Source organism: Phaenicophaeus curvirostris, chromosome 5, assembly GCF_032191515.1.
Source record: "Phaenicophaeus curvirostris isolate KB17595 chromosome 5, BPBGC_Pcur_1.0, whole genome shotgun sequence".
NCBI classification, from domain to species: Eukaryota; Metazoa; Chordata; class Aves; order Cuculiformes; family Cuculidae; genus Phaenicophaeus; species Phaenicophaeus curvirostris.
In genome coordinates, this window is record NC_091396.1 from 22,868,564 (window position 1) to 22,892,299 (window position 23,736).

A 23,736-nucleotide genomic window follows, 5' to 3' on the forward strand; every position below is an offset into this window, starting at 1 on the left:
GTATCAGTATAGACTGGGAGATAAAGAGATTGAGAGAAGCCCTGTGGAGAAGGACCTGGAGGTCCTGGTGGATAAGAAGCTGGACACAAGCTGGCAAGATGCACTTGCAGCCCAGAAGGCAAACCGCATCATGGGCTGCATGCAAAGAAGCATGGCCAGTGTGTTGAGGGAGGTGATTCTGTCCCTTTCACAGAATCACTAGGTTGGAAAAGACCCACAGGATCATTTAGTCCAAACATTCCTATCAACCATTAAACCATGACCATCAGCACCTCATCCATTCATCTTTTAAACACCTCCAGGGACAATGACTCAACCACCTCCCTGGGCAGCCTGTTCCAATACCCAAAGACCCCTTCCACGAAAATTTTTTTTTCAGATATCCAGCCTGAACCTCCCCTGGCAGACCTTGAGGCCATTCCCTGTCACTTGGGAGAAGAGGTCAGCACCCTCCTCTCTACAACCTTCTTTCAGGTAGTTGTAGAGAGCAATAAGGTCTCCCCTCAGCCTCCTATTCTCAAGGCTAAACAATCCCAGTTTCCTCAGATGCTCCTCATAAGACTTGTTCTCAAGCCCATTCACCAACTTCATCACTCTTCTCTGGACACACTCCAGACCCTCAACATCCTTCTTGCACTGCGGGGCCCAGAACAGAACACAGCATTCGAGGCGCGGTCTCACCAGTGCCAAGTACAGAGGGAGCACAACCTCCCTGGACCTGCTGGTCACACCATTTCTGATACAAGCCAAGATGCCATTGGCCTTCTTGGCCTCCTGGGCACACTGCTGGCTCACGTTCAGTTGGTTGTCAACCAACACCCCCAGGTCCCTCTCCTCTGGACAGCTTTTTAGCCAGACTTCTCCTAGTCTGTAGCACTGCACAGGGTTCTTGTGCCCCAAGTGCAGGACACGGCAACTGGCTTTGTTAAATCTCATCCGATCGGTCTCAGCCCAGCGGTCCAGCCCATTCAGATCCCTTTGTAGCCTCCCTACCCTCCAGCAGATCGGCACTTCCACCCACCTTAGTGTCATCCACAAACTTGCTAAGGGTGCTCTCAATGCCTTCATCCAGGTCATTGATAAAGACATTGAACAGGGCTGGACCCAGCACTGAGCCCTGGGGAACCCCACTTGTAACTGGCCTCCAGCTGGGGTTAACTCCATTTACCACCACTCTCTGGGCCTGGCCATCCAACCAGTTTTTCACCCAGGAGAGTGTTAGACTGCCCAGGCCAGAGGCTGACAGTTTCTGAAGCAGAATGCTGTGAGAAATTGTGACAAAGACTTTACTGAAGTCCAAGAAGACTACATCCACAGCCTTTCCCTCGTCCAGTAGGCAGGTCACTTTGTCATCGAAGGCGATCAGGTTAGTTTGGCAAGACCTTTGCTCTGGTGAGACCACACCTATAATATTGCATCCAGCTCTGGTGCCCTCAGCATAGGAAAGACATGGACCTGTTAGAGTGGATCCAGAGAAGGGCTACAAAAATGACCAAAGGCCTCCCCTATGAAGAGACGCTGAGAGAGCTGAAGTTGTTCAGCTTGGAGAAGAAAAGACTCCCAGGATATGTTATTGTAGCCTTCCAATACATACAGGGGACTATAGGAAAGATAGGGAAAAACTTTTTAGCAGGACCTGCATCAATAGCACAAGGGGTAATGTTTTTAACCTAAAAGAGGAGAAGTTTAGACTACATATTAGGAAGTAATTTTTTACACTGAGGGTGGTGAACCACTGAAACGGGTCTGCCAGAGAGGTGGTAGGTGTTCCATCCCTGGAAACACTCAAGGTCAGGTTGAATGGGGCTCTGAGCCACCTGATATAATTGAAGATCTCCCTGCTCACTGCAGAGGAGTTGGACTAAATGACTTTCATGGTCCCTTGCAACCCAGAGCATTCTGTGATTTTATGATGAGGCTGACAGGACGTGAAGTGTATGGATAATACGTTCAAGTACCCTCAATACGCAGATAGAAATAAAGTCACAAAGACAAGAGAAAGACCTTGTAATTTCATCCTGATAGTCCTACCTATTACAACACACAACTATATCCTCAACTAAAAGCATCAAGTCTTAGAAAAATGTACTTTCCACCTTCAGTCAATAGAACCACAGTTTCTAATATGTTTAGTGATGCTTCGGACATAATGTAGATGACTACTGCAAACCATCTATAATCCAACAAAATTCACTCCAGACCCAGGCTAGATCTGCATTCTGGGTATTAAAATATCTCCTATTTTAACTTAATTTTATGGAGTTATATATAATCATAAAATCATAGAATCACCAGGTCGGACAAGACCCACTGGGTCACTGAATCGAACCATTCCTATCAAATACTAAACCATGCCCCTCAGTGCCTCGTCCACCCGTGCCTTAAACACCTCCAGGGAAGGTGAATCAACCACCTCCCTGGGCAGCCTGTGCCAGTGCCCAATGACTCTTTCCATGAAAAATTTTTCCCTAATGTCAAGCCTGAACCTCCCCTGGCAGAGCTTGAGGCCATTCCCTCTCGTCCTGTCCCCTGTCACTTGGGAGAAGAGGCCAGCACCCTCCTCTCTACAACCTCCTTTCAGGTAGTTGTAGAGAGCAATTAGGTCTCCCCTCAGCCTCCTCTTCTCAAGGCTAAACAGCCCAGCTCTCTCAGACACTCCTTGCAAGACTTGTTCTCCAGCCCCCTCACCAGCTTTGTTGCTCTTCTCTGGACTCGCTCCAGAGCCTCAACATCCTTCCTGTGATGAGGGACCCAGAACTGAACACAATATTCAAGGAGCGGTCTCACCAGTGCCAAGTACAGAGGGAGAATAACCTCCCTGGACCTGCTGGTCACACCATTCCTGATACAAGCCAAGATGCCATTGGTGTTCTTGTCCACCTGGGCACACTGCTGGCTCACATTCAGTCTGCTGTCAACCAACACCCCCAGGTCTTTCTCCTCCAGGCAGCTTTCCTGCCAGACTTCTCCTAGTCTTCCAGATCATATGAATTTGGGGGCCGGGTTGTTAGTTTGTTTCATCATGAATGTTTAGGGGACTTTTGGGTGGTTTGTTTCTTTTTTGTCAAGTATATTCACTGTAGAATACCATCCTGAAATGATTGTTTCATGATATTAATGAAATGGGCATCAAGAAAATCAATGCACTCTCTAACAGACTTTTAATGTCAGTTTTAAAGCTTTACTAGGCAAAACTCCCTAGTGTTAGCATTTTTATGTGCATGTCAGAGAAAAAAAGAAAATAAAGCAAAATCATGTTTCTAGGAGCAGTACCAGAGAAGTTATTTTTTCACCTGCCATCCCTCGTGGCAACTTGGTGCTGCCAGTGAGCCCCACCAAAACGGTCAATTTGTGTGAAGGGACTAAAGAGAATGGAGACCTCTGATGGCTGCTGTGATATTTGCAGACTCTCTGTACAGAGGATGTATTGAAGCTGGCAAGAGAATTCAAGCGTGAAAAGATTTACTGCTAAATGTGAGAGTCAATTTTCTCCAGACATATCCAGTATTAATATACACTGTGCAGCTTTTAAGCCCTGCCTACGTAGAAATAACTAGATTCTTATAGGCCTTAAAAATCATGCCTTGGGTCACCTTTTTCAAGAGAGACACAAAAGATAACTTTGTCACTAAAGTTGTGTAAGGGAATTTCAGAAACATACCTTCACAATTGTTGTAGAAATCTGACTACAGAAATCCCAAGCATCTTTAAAACTCACCTGAGATCCAACAGTATACTTCTTCCCTACATATATAGCTCTTACTAACTACATACAGATATAAAACAATATATGCTAAGGAACAATAAGGTGACAAGGAGGAAAGATCCTGGATACAACAACATATGTTAACATCTTATTTCTCAACTGGCCCAAAAATTTAATCTATATATTCCAATCAACAAAAGAACAACTTGTTTGAATCCTACCCCCTAATTCAACAGCAAAACTCTTCATACTTTGAAAAACATCCTCACCTGGCTAACAGCGTTCATCTGTTGAGCTTGCACTTTATGCAATTGATAATCATAGAAACACAGAATCATATAGATTGCAGAAGACCTTTAAGATCAAGTCCAACCATACTATACTGGCTGTGACTATATTATAGTGTGGTGTCCATAACAGAAATGCTATTAAAAAAACCCAAGAATAGTTTGCCTACATATACACCCAGCCAACACAGGCTACGTGAGTTTGCACTGTTCATGCACTATCTCAGCTCCTCCAGTCACCAAATAAGTAAAATTTTCCTCTCAGAGAAATGGTTAACTTAGTTAAAATATTCAAAACATTTTGCACTTAATGCTTCTCTCACATTTTGAGCAGTTAATATTTGCCTACAACCCAAAGCTTCTCTTGAGATAAAGACACTCTTGAACTTCTTCTTTGGTACCATTTAAATACTATGTAGAAAAGAAGAAACAAATATACATCGTGATTTCATGAGAAATGTGTTAGTATATGAGAGTAGGCAGTACACCTGCATTCAGGGAGAGCTTCCATCCCAGGGGGCATTAGGAAAGCAGAAAGGACACAAGAAAAAGTGAAATTAATGAAAATGGGGTTTGACTACATTGATAGAAATTGGCGGTCTCCGCTCATGGCAAATACCACATGATCTCTACATGAAAAAGCAGGTAATCAAAACCTCAGTTTCACATTTCAGAAGATCTGCTGCAACCCAGGATGGGGAGGCTTTGATCACTGTGGATGCTAAAGATCCTATAACATATTTCACAACAGTAGGTACTTTAACATAGCAGGTTGGAGAAAACCCTCTCTGAGTAACTTAAGTCTGCCTACTGAAGTGCTCTTCTGCAATCACAATCATGTGCAATAATCTTAATTTCCTGATCGGAAGGGTAACGTAGTACTGATCAACAACTGCCGTTCAAGACACTTAGCTGCACCAGTGATGGGTAGAGATACAACACTGAAAAGTAATGGTAAATGAGTATGTTTAGCATAAAGAAAGAAGTGGGCTGAATAATCAAGATATTAACATGAGAGTACAATGGATATTTCTGCATTCTGACAGATCTATGATTCTATGATTTCACAGTAAGGCAGGTGTATAAACCTACACTTCAACCATAAATAAAGGTAAATAAACTAAATATAGTATATTATTTTACCTGTCTTTGCATCTCTTCAATCTGTCGCTGGGGGACACTTTGCAGAATACTGTACATTTCAGGAATCTTTTCTTCAGGGATGACAACGGAGGCCCTGAAGCAAAAAAAAGAAAACAAATAGTAAGACCAAAAGAAAGAAGCTTTTCCAACAGAGAACACTGTCTTATTCTAATAAGACCCATTCAGAAGATATTAGCAGAAAGAAATTACCTTCTCTCAGATAATTAATTATTCTGTAGCAGTTCCTTCACAACACCAGCCAGTCTGCCCACAGACAACTCCACAGAAGTCTGTGGACTGATCTGTACAAGCAATCTAATAAATAGGGAAGGGGCAGAGACAGAAATTCTGAATTCTCACCTCTGGATTGCCACTGGCTTGCTGTCAGATGAGATTTTTGGAGTGATCAAGCAGTAATAGCATATACAGCAAGACGTATACAAACAAGTAATTTTTTTATGTATTATGCTAAGAACACATAAGTGGGCATAGTGCCTGCATAGAAAAGTAATCTAAGCTCTTAACACTGTATTCAACTACTAAATAATCATACCTTTCGGTCCCAGGTGACGTTCAAGAAAATCATGATAGAACATAGAGAATTTTGCATTTATATTATGCAACTTTTAGCACATACTTTACTTAAAAGAGCCTGAACACAGAACAGTCCTCAGTAAATTCAAGCACAAGATAATAAACTGTCTGTTTTAGAAAAAATACCATCACCTACAGGATAACCAAATGCTCTGTCATCCCTGCCTCATCTGTTTTCTTCTTTTATTTCTGATATATCAAGGGCAAAGACTCATGTGTCTTACTCTGCACTCCCTGTAACCCCAGTACACTTTACACAGGTTTTATTAAATCACCGTAAGTAATGAAATCTTTTATGCAGTGCTTTCATGTACAATAGAGAGGGTACATACCTCTTCCAGTCCAGAACCTCAGAGAAAGGCAAAATGTAGGAGTCAGCAATGATGACTGGGACACAACCAGCTTGAAGAACGTCGCTTAGCACAGCCTGTCCCAGGCGGGCTCCACGTAGAACGACACAGAACGTAGACTCCTGTCAACAAACGGTATCCAACACACATAAAGAAATTTATATCCAACGCAGAGACGAGGAGATTTGTATTATGTGTGTGTACATAAAGAATCATAAAATCACCAGGTTGGAAAGGACCCATTGGATCATCGAGTCCAACCATTTGCATTATGCTGTCCTGCCCTACCCTTTGTAAAAACACAGGTCGAAAAGAAAACAAGCTTGCTCCATACCACTAATTTATTCTGAGTTATTAGCTAATTCATTTCTTTTGACTGAATTTATCTTCCAGAGGCTCAGAAATATCATGAGTGGAGATATCAGAAATCAGCTGAAGGGACTACTCCATGCTTAATTTTAATGGCCAAATTTCAAAATTCTAATTGAGAAAAAGAGGATGAATAAGTTATTAAAGTTTTACATAACAAAATGAGCAACAATCAACATGGATTTACTAAGAACAAGCTATATGAAGCCAACATAATCTTCTTCCATTATAGAGCAACTCAGTTCCACAAATAGCAGATAAGTAATAGAATTTCATGTCTCAACCTTAAAAGGCATTTGACATCATCTTTGATAGCATTTTGATAAGCAAATTAAGAAATCATGGTCTAGATAAAGCCAGAACTCTAAGTATAAAGCAGTTAGCAGTGGCTGACAGGTAAAACAGTGATGGACCAGCTAATCTTTTAGGCGCAACAATATTAAATGTACCTCTTAGTCAGCTAAGGAGCAGAATTAAGACCATGTTTACTAGATCAGACGATACTTACAATTTTGTATGATTAGTGAGCATAATGGATAATGGGATTAGAATTTGACATCATATTGATAAACTGAGAAATAACAATATTTACAAGGTTCAACACTTGGATAAAAATAAACAATTGCACAAATGTAAAACATAAAGTAACTGGCTAGGGTTTGCACTTGGCAGAAGAGGACACTTCCTACAAAAAGGCAGGAAAAGAAAGGGTATTAACATGTCAGCAATGCTGTGCAATTGAAAAATCACTGCATCCACAGGTTGTTTCAGAATGAAAAAGAAGTACTAATACAATCTAAGCGACCTGATGGAATCACTCACTCATCTCAGTAAAAAAAGACCTCAGACACAGCAGTGTGTTCAGTCTTGGGCAATGCACTACCAGAGGTTAAAAAAAAGGATGATTACTTACCTTGAAGTACGATCTACAAGGAAAGATTGACTATACCAATACACCTTATTCTGAAGGGGTAAGGGCAGGAGGTAGATGCCTAAAGGGAGTTTCAAATATATAAAAAACGGTTGCAAGAAGGAAGAACATAAACCACAAGACAAAACGCCGTGAGTTTAAACTGCAGCAGTGAAGTCTTCTTGATTATGCTGCACTCACTCTGCAAATAGGGACTTCAATTCTTACTGCCACTGAGGAATCTTGCTACAAATTTAAAACTGCAAAATAAATGCTTGTAGAGTACAGCTACACAAACAAGGTAAAAGCCCAAGTCAGTATTAACCCTAAGTCTAAGAAAGAAAAATTCTAAAGTTGATACAGGGGCTCCCACAGATAAGAAAACATCTTTCCAGATTGTGTTCTGTTGCCTAAGGAAAAGGAGCCAGGAGGCTCAGCGGGGCACTGAAACATCAAAACGGAACTCGGAAATACAAGGGAGTTTGCTGGCTCTTAACTTGTTTCCTAATGTAACTGTAAGACCTGTGTCCATACCCATAAAGTACTAAAAGGCTTGAAAATCTCATCCAAGAGAATAGTGCGAACAGGAAGCATTAGCAACCCAGAGCCCAAGAGCCTGTCTAGTAGAAAGTCTGTAAATGCAGTGCTGGAAAGGATGAACTGACTGCAGTCCTCAGGCTTTCCCCTTCCCCCACTTTCAGACAGGAAGAGAAAGAGAAGAGTTTGGGAAATGGAAGGAGTGGAGAGAACAAACACACATTTTAACCATTCACTCACTAGATCACACAGCAGCAGGTGGAAGGGACCCTGGTAAGGCCTGGACAAGAGAAGAGAAGAAGCCCAGATGTGGACACACATGCTCATCTGCACAGATAACCATTCTTCCTGTCTAGACAAAGGTTACTATAAATATATCTCCTCGCATCACCACTGTTATCAGCCAGACATTCCAAAGGGAGATACAGGGCTCTGCAAAGGAAAGTATTTTAACAATCTCAGCATGTGCCGTGCCAGCTCTCTTCTGAGTTATAAAAGCATATATAGCAAAACATAGATATAGATTCCCTGACTTGCTATCCCTGAGTAATCCAGTCTGTATTTAGAGAAATAAAGCAAACAAATATTTTTTTTTTCCTTTTGGACAAAACTTTAAGACACAGGATGACCCTTTCCTCTCTCTCCCTCTCCTCCACAAGGAATTTTTAACATATTTCCTACAAAACATAACAGGAGGAGTGGAAACTTGGCCTTTCCTCAGCTTGTTTGTTATTTTATCATCATCTGCTGAAGTTCAAAGACAGATTATGTGCTAGTGGCCACAGACAGAGCACAGTGGCCTATAGCATAACTCACTTCACCACACGGCATGCCAAAGCACCTCTCTTTTAGTGGATTGCCAAGAGACATAGGGGTATGAGAGAGGTATCTAGTTTTACCTTCACTGACACATCAAAAGGCCTCTGGAAGTTGGGCCAAGGCCATGAAACACATTTCACCTAGATGTTTTCATAGCTGCATGCTGACAAGTCTTCTAGTTCATATGTATACAGAGAATTTTGTAGGGTTTAACTACTAAGCTGCATACAAAAAATATCTGACAATCCTCCTTAAACGTAGCGCTCTCGTGCCCCAAAATTAATCCACACATAATCTCTTTAAACTTCATTTTAATCTTCCCTCCAATTGACAAAGCCATCTTCTGTTCCAGGCTCCATCTAGTAAGGCCTGGACTGTCATGTGTGAGAAATCAATTCCAAAGCTATGCCTGGTGAAGGTCACTTTGCATCAATTATTCTGGGCAGTGCAGATTTCAATATTCTTCCCCAATTTTGAAGTAAGCAATTTGGCCTGGTCTCTGAAATTTTCTTCTCCCACTGCTACTCGATTTGGCAGTATCTTCATGTCATTTTTTAAGTTTAAATGATGTTATCATGCATTACTAGAAGACTGTCATGACCAATCTCATGAAGTAGTTATGAAGCAGTGTTTTCAAATCACAGCGCAGTCTGCATATCAGTTTGAGTACATAGGTTTTGGCCCTCTTAAAAATAAGAATGAAGTATGCAACATAAAGAACTATGCCATTTCAAAACATAGCCAGCAAGTTAAATAAATACATGGAAGTACCCTACCAGTGCCAAACAGGAAAGTCACCAAGGGGAAAAGAAGTATGAAGAAGAGACAGTCTTACCTGAAGCACCTGAGGGTAATCAAAGACTTGATTCTTGTGACAGCGTTTGCGAACAGCAGGGATCCCATCTGATAGATTTGTACATTTGTCTAGGATCAACACTGATTCCCCATTCTCAGCTTGAAGAGCTTCCAACTCAGACCGGTATTCTGGGTGCAGAGCCATTTGAGATGATAGAATGAAATACCTGCGAGGACTGAGAAACCATAGCAAGGTTACCTGACAGCATGGTGAGTTTGCTTCCAAGATGCTATAGAACACATTTCCTTCCAATCTGGAAAAGCAGAGCAAGATTAACTAAATGTTGACACACTGTCAAGACCAAGGCTGCAAAGGGTTATGACGCCATACAATTAAATCTTGGCTAGTAAGTGGCTCAGGATTATTTACAACTTGAATACTTGGAAAGAGTGCTTATTACAGTAAAATAGGCACTTGCGTTACAACTTCTATTATAAACCAAAACAAACATTATTTAAAATAACATATTAAAACAGCTTGCTACTGATGCCAGGACTGTTTGTTCTTTTGTTTGGTGTTTCTGTACTATAACAAAGTAGACAGGACACCGAATGCTGCTGCTGCTGCTACTTTCTCCTCCCACGTATCTTCCCATCTATTTTAACTGAAAAAAGATACTGAACTGACAGCTCAGCTACCTTGTGCTTATTCGGTCTTGATATGATGACACCAACGACAGGACAAGCTTATCTCATTAGCTGTGATTTAGTTATGCCCCTTTGGGCAACATAAAGCAACATTTCCAGGAGAAAGCTGAAGGCCCATTACTCAATTCATTCTCAACTCCCATCATGTTCCAAACCCCATGAATATGTAAAATATGCCTAATACTAGATATTGATTCACAACAGATATAAGGAAAAAATTTTTTTTACAATGAGGGCGGTGAAATGCTGAACAGGTTGCCTGCAAATGTGGAAGATGCCCCACCCATGGAAACATTCAAGATCATTGCAGGAGGGCTGGACTAGATGACCCTTGAATGTCCCTTCCAACTCAAACAACTCTATGATTCTGTGATTCTATGAATACTGAAGAGTTTCAAGACAATAATTAACACAATGGCTGCAGATCACAGCTTTAAAAAGTAATGTTGGAAAATAGCATGTCATATAATTGTTGTTCTCGTCTACTTTGGTTTCCTTTTCAAATGGGTCAGCCAAGTCAGACTGCTCTGTTCCTTCCCACTGAAAGGAACACACAGTGAGTGCCTGCCTCATGCTGCCAAAAGAACACAGGAAACACAAGGCCTGCACTTAGGATTTCAGTTCTGCTCCATGTGATGCTATCTTTAATTTACAGCTCTGAAAACACACACAAACACACACTTTATAAAGTCGGACCTCTCCTGCTGCTCTTCTCACCTCTTCTACTCATTTTCATGCCAGTCACTTTAGTTGCTCCAATTAACAGATGACACGTGCATAGAATCTTTTTTAAACATTATTTTTCCCAAGCCTCCAGCTGCTACCAACTTCCTACCAGCAGCTCTGTAGAATATATATTTCAGGGTGAGGTGAATTTATAATATTTTGAACTATCCAAATAAAAAGAATAGTAAAAACCCCTCAGCTGAGCTCTGTAAAAGGAATAAAAAGTATTTGCATTACAAAAATGATATATTGCTGTAAGTAAGTGATAATAACTGCCTAAAACAGTTAAAAATCATGCAGGTTTGTTTGTGTATATGCTTAAAATCAAATTTTGCCTTGAAACTGTCAGCATCCTATGATACTCAAAATCTAGCTATCAAATCTTACTACAAAAGAAAGCATGTCCTAGCTCCCAGGAGATAACACACTAGTGTAATGTAATAATTCAGCCCAAGCAAACCTTAGTTCTGAGCATCGTTCTCTTGTCACACTCCTCTGCATAAAGCAACCGGTGAACGCGTTTCAACTAGTAACGCTGGCTGACCACTAGATGGCACTCCAGAGACCGCAAAAAGCAACTCTGAGAACATGGAAGCTCCAACACCTTCACTGAACACACTCACCCAATGCATCAGCTCCCACCTAACAGTTTCTCTTAGTCGACCTAACACCAGACATAGGCATAACGAATAACATGACTGCATCTCTCTTTACAATCGGTTCTATGCATGCTGAAGCCTATCATCACATTCGTGCTTTCCATACAGAAATACAAAGCATGCTTTCACTCTGTGTCGGACTATAACAACACTTAAGATCTTTGAAGAATCAATTGTAGACGCCCCTACACTGGACTTGTCCAGGAGTATCACAAGCAGGGGCGTGAGAAAGGCAAGCCACTGTTGCACAAGTTTCTCCTGTAATTGTCTGCAGTATCTTATTTGGAGCAGCCCAGAGCAACAGCAAGAGCATTGCCCTTACCATAGGAGAAGACAATTGAAGCCAAAGTACAATAACTTTTTGTGTCTGATAGTGTCAGCACCCTTTCAATTACAACTTTCAATGTTAGCAACTCATATTCTCTACAGGATGCTGTCAGAAAAAAGGACCTAAAGTTTCGGCATTTCTAAACTTGATCTTCACAATCAGTGGACAAGTCATTTATTCCCATTGTCTCAGCCTGCTTGTCTTTTAAACCACAACAGAGGCAAGACACTGCTACAGTGAAGCATTTTCAACTGTGTAATTAAGAGACTTATGAAATAATAAAAGAATAGTCTTCCATAATTAACTAAAACATGTCTTCCAGACTTCTATCTACTCTTGTTCTGAAGACATGAATGGATTAGAGAAACCTCTGCTTGCTTCCCAGGGTAGCTTGTTTCAATAGCTAATTACATTCCCTTTTAAAATTAGTGCTTTATTTCCCACTTTTCTTGCTTTACTTCCAACTACAAGGTCAGGAGTTGTTGGTGTTTGCGTCTTACTCCATTATTTTAAAAAGACAAAAAAGAATAAACTCTAATCTCTGGATGTAACTATTCCCATAATCAAATCAGGTCTCATTCTTCTTTTTCATGAGCTAATCGCAACAACCTCCTTAAGATTCACTCTGCAAGAACTTCTTCCCTTCCTAGCTCTATTTACAGGATTCTCCTGTTCTGAACTCAGTGTCATTTTGAATCTACTTCAGAACCACAAAAACATCTAAACTGATTTACAGAGAATATATCCGAAAGACATACATAGCTAAAGATCACATCCTCCCTCCTATTCTCCTATTACTCACTCAAAGTTTGCACTGGCTGCTATTACACAAGGCACTCACGAAGATCCCCACCGAACCCTTCTATCCCTTGAAAGTCACAATGGAGGTATAGCACACTTCTTTTATCATTGCAACAGCAACCTTTTGCCATTACTTTGCTTTGAAGTATTCTAAACTAATTAGCTGAACAGATCACTTATTAGAGAATCTATATTGCTTTGAATTACTCCCCTGTTTTACCTACACCTTAAAAAACCCAAACATATTAACAACTGCTTATATTTATATCCAAAGTAACTTGTACTGAATCTATTTCTACCAGAAACACTGTCATACTGTCACATCTCTCAGCTCAGTTTCTAGAGTGAGGTAAACAAAACCTCTCCAAAAAAATCCTCAGTTAATAGCCAAACCACATGTTGGCAGATGAGCCAAAGCCATTACTGTTGGAACTGTTGTATATTTTAATAGCAAGAGTCATGCATGAGCACAGCGACTCTTACAAAATTACCCAAGCCTATCAACAAATTAGTAACTATATTTATATTTTATCAGGCTCTATATTAAACATATTGAATATATTCTGCCCAATTCAGGAAAAGTACTTTACCCTGGTGCTCTTTCTGGCAGATCCACTTCCCCCGACAACGGGCTGTAAACAGGAATACTGACATCGTAGCCTTGCCGGTAAGTCCATGTGGAGAAGCCTCCACCAGCTAGCAGAGCTCTGAAAAATACAAGAAAGTGGCTTTAAACAGAATACATATAACATCAGTAAATGACAATTTACTGATTTCCATTACCAGAACATTGAGAAGATGCATGCTCTCAGATAAATTTTTTCCTTAGCTTTTGTCAGGGGCATTTTTCATGCAGTTTTTCAGTTCACTTCAGTTTTTGTGAACTGGGCTTACTGCAAGATTGGATCTAGTCACCAATGCTTACAATTGTGTATGATCACTGAGGAATTAATATAGGGAAATATAATCTATCACAGTCATTATGATAATTTTGCCTTTTTGCAAGCTTACATGTCCTAAGTCAATTTTAATTTAATAAAATAAATTTTAAATTATTTATAGTAGACAAAATAATTCCTCAATGTCTGCTCCCAATGTGCAAGAGACAAGCTATACTTCAGATATAAGTCCAGGTACAATAACATGGTATTTTCATAGCTTACAGTGACTCTGTACTTCTCAGGCTGGAAAAGAAAGTAGAGTTACTTGCAAATACATTTTCAAAGTGATTCTTTCACAACACAAAAGTACATTACAAAGTATTTATTTCACAGATCAGTGAAATTCATTTCACTTTTATATGACACAAAAATGCTATAAACAGAAAACATTAAACAAGAACTCTGTACGTTCTGAAACTAACTTCCAACAGCAGAGACTGCTTGGGACACGGTGCTAGGGAGCATGATAATCATCAAGGATTTATAAATTAAGATATAATTCAACCTCCCAACAGGATAACCTTGATTGTGTGTGGCTTTTCCTAGATGGGACAACATTTTGCCACATAGAAGACCTGTAAGAAACAGAAGAAAACAATGTGTATAGAAGAAAGTAATGTATCGTTCACAATGCCAGAAAAAAAATGGGCTTGTTAGTATCTCTGACCCCAAATCAGGCTTCTTTGAAATATGCTTGTAGAGGTCATCAGTTTCTCAGTTGCCATCGTCTCCAATGACCAAGTGGCACCAGGAACACATCATTCTATTTCCAAAAGAAGCTCAGATTCAGTTTCTCCAGTGAGACTTTTCAAACTGCTGATCAAACTTCCAGTCCTTTGTCACCAAACAGCAGCGTATGCTATACTTTAAACTGCCCCAGGATACTGGGTCTGCTTAAGGTACCGTACAAAGTAGTTTGGAGGAAAATATTTCTCCAATGTCAGTTTCCTTCCTTCTCTGTGGAAAGTAGCAGAACACGAATACACCATTACACTAAGCACTACAGAGATTCTGAGCAGCTGTACCCATTATAGCAGCCATGATTACAGCCAAAAGCCTTGTTATCACAGCTTGTGTATCACAGTTCAGATCAGAGCAGGCACAGGTCTCACCAGTAAACAGAAGAGACATATCAGAACAAAAAGTCAAGGAGAGACCAGAAGAGGAACTAACAATCCATTACCTGATATTCTTGTTTTCAGGTATCACCAAATGAAATCCTTAGTATAGTGTTTGGAGAAGCAGTTTTCAACACAGCTGTTTAGAACAGGTTGTCATTGCACCTAATTATCATCCAAGCCCTATCATTTTTTCCCATCAGAACATAACACCCTGAATAAACACCAGTGTGTTTTGCCTGTTCTAACTCCCCGGCAGATGTCCCACCTGGATACTTCACTTCCTGCTCTGACCTGCAGCACAGTTCTTCAGTGTTCAAACACCACAATCACCCTTCGGCATAAATGTGACTTCACTCAAGCCAAGAAGCAATCCTAAGTGTTTTTTAAAAAGCTCTTTGAAAATACCATGCTCTGGATTAGAGATGCATTTCAGCTTGATGACAGTTACAAAATCTAAACAACTTGTCCTTTATTGCTTCAATCAGAACACAAACTATGGCAGGAGCAGAAATCAACTTGAGAACAGGATGATAAATCAAGTAGGTGCTGACTGAGAATTTATGTTCCAGATCAAGGGATTACTTTGGATTCCTTTCCAATACCCCCTGCTTTGATTACATGTACAATGCTGCTATGACTAGGTTTCAACCTGGAAGCTGCATGTTCCACGTCGTATCCATATTAATTCAGTTAAAAGCAAGGAACAAAAATTGGCCTGGGCGTTGCTGTTCTTGCACTTCAAATCCCCCTCTTCTTTTTTTACACACACTCCCCTCCCAAAGTGGGAAACTACAACCAGATCGTTTTAATTGGATCCGGTGAAAATGTGACAGCACCTCATCAGCATGAGAAAGCAGGAGTGCGTCATGCAGACTTTTACCTAAAGAAACCCACAGGGAACCAACACCAGTTAAATAACTCCACTCAGATTTTCATTGTACAGTGCAGTAAGGGAGTAGAGATATTAACTGTTAATGTACTCAAGACAAATAATCTTTAAATTGCACTGAACAGCGAGGAATGAGCCTGTTCCTGAGCAAGTTTTCACCACTTTTCAGATACTGACCCTTCTTTCTCTCCAAGAAGTGCCCCAACTGGTCTGTAGTGTAAATGTTTCCACCCAGCTGCCATGTCATCAGCTTTCTGCCAAACTTCACCAGTCACCAAAACCCAAATAATCAATTGAAAAAGAACAAAAAAGTATTTTGGTTCACATGTTCAATTCCACATTTAAAGAGTAGCCTTGCAAAAGAAATCCTTTCACCTTCATTATTGTACCAATTGTACTGTATTGTACTCAATAGCACTTACTAATAAACAATAAAGAGCTGGTTTTTTAAGTTTTATTCCAGGAGATCATATATGTCATGGCAACATAGCCTCCATACCCACAAGGCAGACTTCCACCTTTGAAACCATTGAATAAAGAACTTTTACACTGTCTTTGGAGATAGGATTTAGATATTTAATTAAAAAAAATCCTTTAGTCAGGTAAATTACCTAAAAACTTTTCCAGGGGTAAAAATATCAAATAACTGAATTTCCCTTTGTGTATAATGCCTTATTTTACCTGGATTAATATTCTGCAACAAATCAACAGAGCACAACTCTTATCAAACCTCACAATTCTCTACAATTCAACTATATGTGATTTCTGATAAATGCCAAATGGCGAAGGCAAGCCACATTCCCTGTGCAAACTATTGGTGTATTTCAGGAGCAATTCACAAAATCCACAAATCCTGTCCTTCTGGAGTTGTACTGATGCAGTTCAGACCAGTCAAACAAAACTTACGGGACTCTGCCAATGCACCTTCACTTTGGCCTGCAGCCTCTCACCCTGTGGAGCTACAATCATCCTTCATGCTTTGTTAACTACCCATTCTGTAACACGTGCAGACATTCACAAATTCAGAAAGCATACTCAGGTTGCTAGTTCTGTTAGACATGAACTCAGACCTCCAGAGGTCTCCAAAATCATATTGTAACCTCATATTGCAGCACTCAGACCTTTCCAGAATTAGGTCCCCGCTACTGACTTTTTCATATTTCCCCTCTCTTTGCACCTGTAACCCATACTGCAGGTTCTGTAGTACACTAAATACAATCTAACCGTTGTTTGCCTACAAAAAGGAGGTTCCATCTTTTCTTTGTCCAAGTTACTGTTATTGCTTCTCTTATGTATTACACCTAGTGATCGTGTAGCTGTGGAGTGAATCAGTTTGGCAAGCTACAACAACAACTGTATGCTAAACAATATTTTATTTCTTATTCAAATTACTCAGCTTTCCAAGTTAGCGTGACAAGCATTTGGAACAAACACCTACCAAAATAATATGTTTTCTGTATACCAAGCCTAGACAAATAAGGTAAAATAAAAATGGACATTTGATACAAAAAAAAAAAAATTAAGAAAAGTTACTCAGTGTAAGAAATCTGCTGTGTTCAACTAATAAATCTGCTTCTCAAACAGAACCGTGCATCCACAAACACACAGTCCCGGAACAGTCCATTCTAGTAAGAGCGCTGTGAAATGAAATTCTCCTTAAGAAGTATAAATCTTAAGATAACAAATACAACTATTTACTTACAGATTTAACAGGTGTGGTGACATAGGAATAATGCTTGACTGCCCTCTTCAGGCTAAACCACATACATACAACATTTCATACAGAGAGTAAAAAACTAAAGCCTTTCTTCATAGTCATTGATGTAACTATCATAACTAAACTTACTCGTTGAACATGTCCAGAAAAACATGATCTGGCATTGAAGGATGTTTTAAATCATCCAAGATTCCATATGTCAGTTAAGATTTTGTTGACATTTGGTAGAAGAAAGTTAACCTTTACCTTCAAGACAGAGACTGGTTACATGGAACCTAACTCAGCAGAACTAAGCACATACAGGCCTATGTAGCAGAACCATATTCAGTAACAGTATCTAAACTAAACAGATTTGTCCTACCTTACAACCTCCAGTTTTCTTTACCTTATAACCTCCTTTCCTCTTCCAAAAGTAAACTATTCTGCAAGTGAAAACTGTTTTTTAAGCTGCTGGCAAGTATTTTCAAAACACACTTGCCAGAGAATAACTAAGAGCATTTGTCTGATTACTAATACATGAGAACATAATTGTTAAGATAACAAAAACTACCGAAATTCATCAGATGTCTGTCAAGGAGAGCAACTGCTTTAAAATGCCCTTGAAGTACTAGACTTCTATCAGCACACTGCAGCTGCAGTCATCTTTGAACCTGTAATTTGCATCAAATGGGACATTCTGTGGAACACTCAGGTTTAGCAACACACAAGATGAAAGTCTAACCACAAGATTCTCCATCAGACCAAGCCGAATGGTTAAGAGTAAACATTGTCAGCCACATCCTGAATGGGGCTTAACTGGCATATTTCAGGAGCAAACACTTGTCCTATACAAGATGGGGACTTCTCTACTTCCCTTTTTTGAGGAGAGAGGAGGTCATGTTCCAGCTTTGTAAAGATTAAGGAGCACATCCTTTGCTACCAGCTGCATTTCTGACCTTATCATTTCTTCAACAGCAGTTAAACCCAGATCTGTGCATTGAAACACAGCAAAACACATACCTATCTCTAGGAACATCTAGGGCAGTGTTAAAATCTGGTGGCCCTCCAGGAAGCATATTGAAGAGCAAGTGATTCATGCCTCGATCCCACCTAAGGCAAAAGAAGAAACAGATAACAATTACAAAGGTGTTCTCTGATGGAGGGTAGGAAGGCTCTTAAAAAGGATCTGAACAAGCTGGACCGCTGGGCTGAGACCAACGGCATGAGGTTTAACAAGGCCAAATGCCAGGTCCTGCACTTAGGGCACAACAACCCTGTGCAGTGCTACAGACTAGAAGTCTGGCTAAAAAGCTGTCCAGAGGAGAAAGACCTGGGGGTGTTGGTTGACAGCCGACTGAACATGAGCCAGCAGTGTGCCCAGGTGGACAAGAACACCAATGGCATCTTGGCCTGTATTAGAAACGGTGTGACCAGCAGGTTCAGGGAGGTTATTGTCCCCTGTACTTGGCACTGGTGAGACCGCACCTCGAATATTGTGTTCAGTTCTGGGCCCCTCACTACAAGAAGCATGTTGAGGCTCTGGTGTGTGTCTAGAGAAGAGCAATGAAGCTGGTGAATGGGCTGGAGAACAAGTCTTACAGGGAGTGGCTGAGGGAGCCAAGCTTGTTTAGCCTTGAGAAGAGGAGGCTGAGGGGAGACCTTATTGCTCTCTATAACTACCTGACAGAAGGTTGTAGAGAGGAGGGAGCGGGCCTCTTCTCCCAAGTGACGGGACAGGACAAGAGGGAATGGCCTCAAGCTCTGCCAGGAGAGGTTCAGGGTGGACATCAGAAAAAAAACTTTCATGGAAAGGGTCATTGGACACAGAAACAGGCTGCCCAGGGAGGTGGTTGAGTCACCTTCCCCGGAGGTATTTAAAAGACAGGTGGATGAGTTGCTGATGGGCACGGTTTAATGGTTGATAGGAATGGTTGGACTCAATGATCCTGTGGGTCTTTTCCAACCTAGTGATTCTGTGATTCTGTATGGATGACAAGTTGCACCAAAGCCTACCTCTAGCACTGACTCACTGCATCCTTCCCTCCTGCATTAATCTGAAGTTTCTTCCACTTTATGTTCTTTAAATTCACACACTGAAGTTTCAGTAAGTACCTGGACAACTGTGCCAAAGCCTGAGCTGTCTCCTTGATACGAAGTGAGTTCTGATTGAGCACATCTATGGACGGCACAAAAAGGCAGGCCCGGTTGACATCATCAGTGTAGAATTCACTGTCAGAGATGGCCGTTAGCAGCTCATTGTATTCCCTGGAAATGGTGTTGCCTACTGATGTCCCATATTCATCCACATACTTTTTCAGTGAGTAGATGTATACTTTGATTTTGGTTTTGGGATTGAAGCCACATCGATAGACATCAAAGCAGGTGTGCATTCTGCAGCTGAGGTCTCCCCGCTCAGGAAGGGGGCTATCAGCAGGAAGCTTGACCACAGGCACGTCATGGACACTGCGTTTTTCAACAGTCCAGTCATTGGATGACTCAATGGAGTGAGGCCAGAACTGGAACATTCCTGTGGCAATTAGGCCAAGCAGAACTATGGAAAAGAGAGTGATGTAGTAGATGCGATGCTTGGTTTTCATCCTTGGGATGAGGGCTGGACCCCGGGTGTTATATTTGGTCGACGCACACATAATGGAATCAATTATCTCTTGTCTCTATAAAACAGAAAGAGTGCAGATTTGGGATAAACTCTGGAAGAGATACATAGTTATCACAACACAGAGAAGCATCCAGGCAACCCTTTCAAGACAGATTCTTTGCCTCAGCAGATTACAAGTAAAATTTCTCCATGCCCACATGTCCCACCAGAACATAAGATACCAACTGGCACTGTTACTTGGCAAGGACAACACCAGGCTGATCTGCTGGGCCTGGCTGTAATGGAATTATGTTGGCTAGTTAACACCACAAATCAGAGAGGACTCAGCTTGAGCAGTGAGTGGAGGAAATCTGAGACGCCATAGGAGCAGTGAATCCTCACAGGTGCCACTCCATCCATTTCTCAGTTTATTCATAGTGAATACTGATAAAAAAAATAAAATGCTTATCTACAAGGAAAAGAGAAACAACCTGGATATCCTGCAAAGGACGCATAACATGGCATCACACAGAACTCAGGAGCACGATACAATACCGCTTCTAAGTACAGGTACTTTCGAACTGAAATTTACAGGAGACTCACAATATCAGACTAAAATGCTGCTAACTACTTTTGGCCAGAAAAATGAACTTGTCATCTTTGTCAATATGCCTTTTGGGGGAGAAAAAAAAGTGTTCTATGACACCATAGCCCCATTAAATAATAGTTCACCATAGTCTGAATAACACTTGTAGTGAAAAACCTGATGAAATATGAAGTATCATAGAGTCACACAACTACTGTAGTCTTTGATGTTGCAAGCCTTTAGAAACAGAATTGTGGTTCTAGCAAGAAGCAATTTATATTAACTACAGAATGAAGAATCGGCTACTTGTGGCATGCAAAAACCTGTTTAGGATTTCAACTAAAGCTTCCACAATAAATAAATCCAACCTGGACTCTGCACAGTGTGAGCTTTTTAAATGTAGAAACCATGCTTTTCTTTTAGAAGAATGTGGATGATATAATTATGCATTCTCCTTTTGAATAAATGGGATGTTTTCTCGCTTTGTGAGCAAGGAAGTCTGACAGTCAACTGTACAGCAGTCAGAAAATACTAATAAAATGAGTATCAATGAGGCATTTAACGGTCTTTATAACAAATTGGGTTATTTGGCAGTACTTAACAAAAGACTGTCAGATTGGGGTGGCTGACACATGAAGTGACTGCACTTACAGCAGCACAAAAATAATGTCAGATGCTAATATATAATTCCATTTTTAACAGCTGCCTCCATTCATTTACATTTCCACTCTGAAGCCAGAGTCAGCCCATAAATCCTGCCATGAAAGACAAATACACACACGATGCCGTTATCAGGACAGATGCCAGGACGCTGCATTACTCTCAGTTTCTCAACTAAAAGCTTTCTCTATGTCTCTGTTGCCCAGTTTTCTCCCCCCTCTTGACACAGGGCCAACACCCCTCGATGCTGTTTTCAGGACAGATGCCAGGACGCTGCATTACTCTCAGTTTCTCAACTAAAAACTTTCCATACGCCTCTGTCGCCCATCCCACCCCTCCCTCCTGACACAGAGCCAGCACCGCTCGCGTTAGGACAAAGATTCCACATTAGCAGCAGGCATGAGTCACTCAGAAGCGGTCCAGATCGAATCCCTGGTTGGGGGAGGAAGCACAGAACCACCTGATCCCCGCCGCGCGGCGCGCAACCCGCTCGGGCGACCTGCGGGATAAGGTCAAGCAGCCTTCGGAGCGTGACGCGAAAGGAGGACTAGAGCCGGGCAGGGCTGGGTCCGGCCGGACCCCCCCCCCCGCCCCGCGGCGCCCCCGCTCACCTCCGCCCGCCGTCCCCGGGGCCGCTCGGAGCGGGGCAGCTCGGCCGCCGCCCGGCCTGGCAGCGGGCGCGCGGTGCGCACGCGCGGCGCCGGCACCGCCCCTCACCGGCACCGCCCCTCGCTGCGGGCCAGAGCGCCCCCGCGCGGCCGGAGGGCGCGGCCCCGGGGGCGGGGGCGCCGCTCTGGGCTCGGCCGGCCTGGCTGTAGCCGGGCAGGCAGGGAAAGCGTGGGGGGATACACGCTGCGGGAGCCTGCTTGGAGTTTTAGAAAGCGAGAAGCTCACGACAGCCCAATCTCTTCTGATTTGGAGCTTTGGAGGCAGCTCTGCCTGGCCTCGCCTTTCAGACCGGAGAGGCTGCAAAGAGGGGATCACAGGAGACACGTCTGTTCAGCACAGATGCACACAAAGTGTTATCATCTTCAAAGAAAGAGCAGTGTTTTAGAAAGCAAGCGTCCTTCTCCTGGCCTGGGCAACAAGAGGGAGCTGTGAGAAACACTTATTCGTTGGTTAAATACTGAAAGGTACAAAGTCTTCGAAGCAATAATATTTTTATTTTACAACTTAGTGCTGATCGGGGTGCCCTTCTACAAAAGGCATCCCCTCTTACAAAAGCAGTAGGTATATAGACTAGTTTTAGACAACCATGTAAGTCCTCGAAGAATGTTTATTTTTTAGGTTACCCAACCGTATCTGGAGGCTCCCTTTGGCTTATCTCTTGACCCAAGAAAACTACATCTTCACATTTGGAGCTTTGGAGCCAGCTCTGCCTGGCCTTGCCTTTGAGATCGGGAGAGACTGCAAAGAAGGGATCGCAGGAGACACGTCTGTTCAACACAGATCATGTCTGGAAAAGACTGTTTTAAAGAAAACACACTATCAGAGGGACATTCTACCTAACTTTAAAAGAACACAATTACTTAGATGAAACTTCAGCTTAAATAAAAAACATTCCTCTTTTTGTAATAGTGACTTCTTATATTAGAAGAAACTCAGTATTTTCCAACTGCAGACATTTCCGAGCCCTCTCCTCCTCCCTTACTTCACATTCCTGCCCTGACAGCTGCAGACACTGCACCATGTGCTGCCCTGCCACACTGTGCTGGCCACTCACTCCAGATCCCCTCAAAGCCTGCTTCACATTTTGAGGAGTATCCCTGACTGCTGGTGACTTTCCTTCTAGCAAACTGCAGTGTTGAGCCCACTCCCCTATGCCTGAGGCCTGGCTGCAGGGTTCTGGGGAAGCCTCTCCCCGTGGAACAAACACTCCCTGTGTCCCAGGACAACATTAATGTTTATCAGGGTGCACAAAAATTGTACCCATTAGCTGCCACTGCCCTGGTTTTCCACACCTTTGCATTCCTGCCTCACTTTCTTCCAGTTTCATGCCCCTTTCCAAAACTGTTTCAGGCTTCCTCATTGACCAAAGAATTTTGGGTTCTGTGTCACTTTCAAACCGGTTGGACCATGCTACTTCAGTGAGGAAAAGCAGCAAACCCACACCTCTCCCAAATCCTTCTCAAGAATAACACGAACCAACCCCTCACCTGACAGAAGACAGAGCACAATGGATTTGTCATGCAAAACTCCAGCTGTACAGGAATCACAAACACTGGTTTAAATCCCAAAACCAGGATGTGACTTGGTCTGTAGGCAAACTGACCCTTTGCATAAAAAAAATAAGTAGGTAAGTTGTTGCAGCTAAACCACGCACACCGCAGCCGTGCAGCAGATACATTTCAGCAGTAGCAGTGTAGTACCCCTGCACATGGCAGGCACGTTCTTTACCTTTCTCTGCTCTCTCCGTGGATACTAGTAGACCCTGACTATATTAAGTGCAACTGAGGTGGAAACAAGGTGGATGACTTTACATCTCCCACCTGTAAACAGTTCTCACCTGTTTACT

General features: G+C 41.9%; 2 protein-coding genes across 2 annotated transcripts in view; both read right to left on the minus strand.

Moving 5' to 3' along the window:
• Window positions 1-13,921, minus strand: part of CD82 (CD82 molecule) — a 346,751-nt gene extending 332,830 nt beyond the window's left edge. The window contains exon 1 of the mRNA XM_069857924.1: window positions 13,909-13,921. The gene's annotated coding sequence lies outside the window, so the exon portion shown is untranslated. The remainder of the gene's footprint in view (window positions 1-13,908) is intronic.
• Window positions 1-21,902, minus strand: part of EXT2 (exostosin glycosyltransferase 2) — a 93,028-nt gene extending 71,126 nt beyond the window's left edge. The window contains exons 1-7 of the mRNA XM_069857904.1: window positions 21,833-21,902; window positions 19,492-20,051; window positions 18,400-18,489; window positions 13,323-13,439; window positions 9,551-9,746; window positions 6,063-6,202; window positions 5,137-5,230 (exon numbers count right to left, since the gene is read on the minus strand). Of these exons, the coding sequence (XP_069714005.1) occupies window positions 5,137-5,230; window positions 6,063-6,202; window positions 9,551-9,746; window positions 13,323-13,439; window positions 18,400-18,489; window positions 19,492-20,027 (1,173 nt within the window). The 5' untranslated portion in view covers window positions 20,028-20,051; window positions 21,833-21,902. The remainder of the gene's footprint in view (window positions 1-5,136; window positions 5,231-6,062; window positions 6,203-9,550; window positions 9,747-13,322; window positions 13,440-18,399; window positions 18,490-19,491; window positions 20,052-21,832) is intronic.
• Window positions 21,903-23,736: the final 1,834 nt, after the last annotated feature.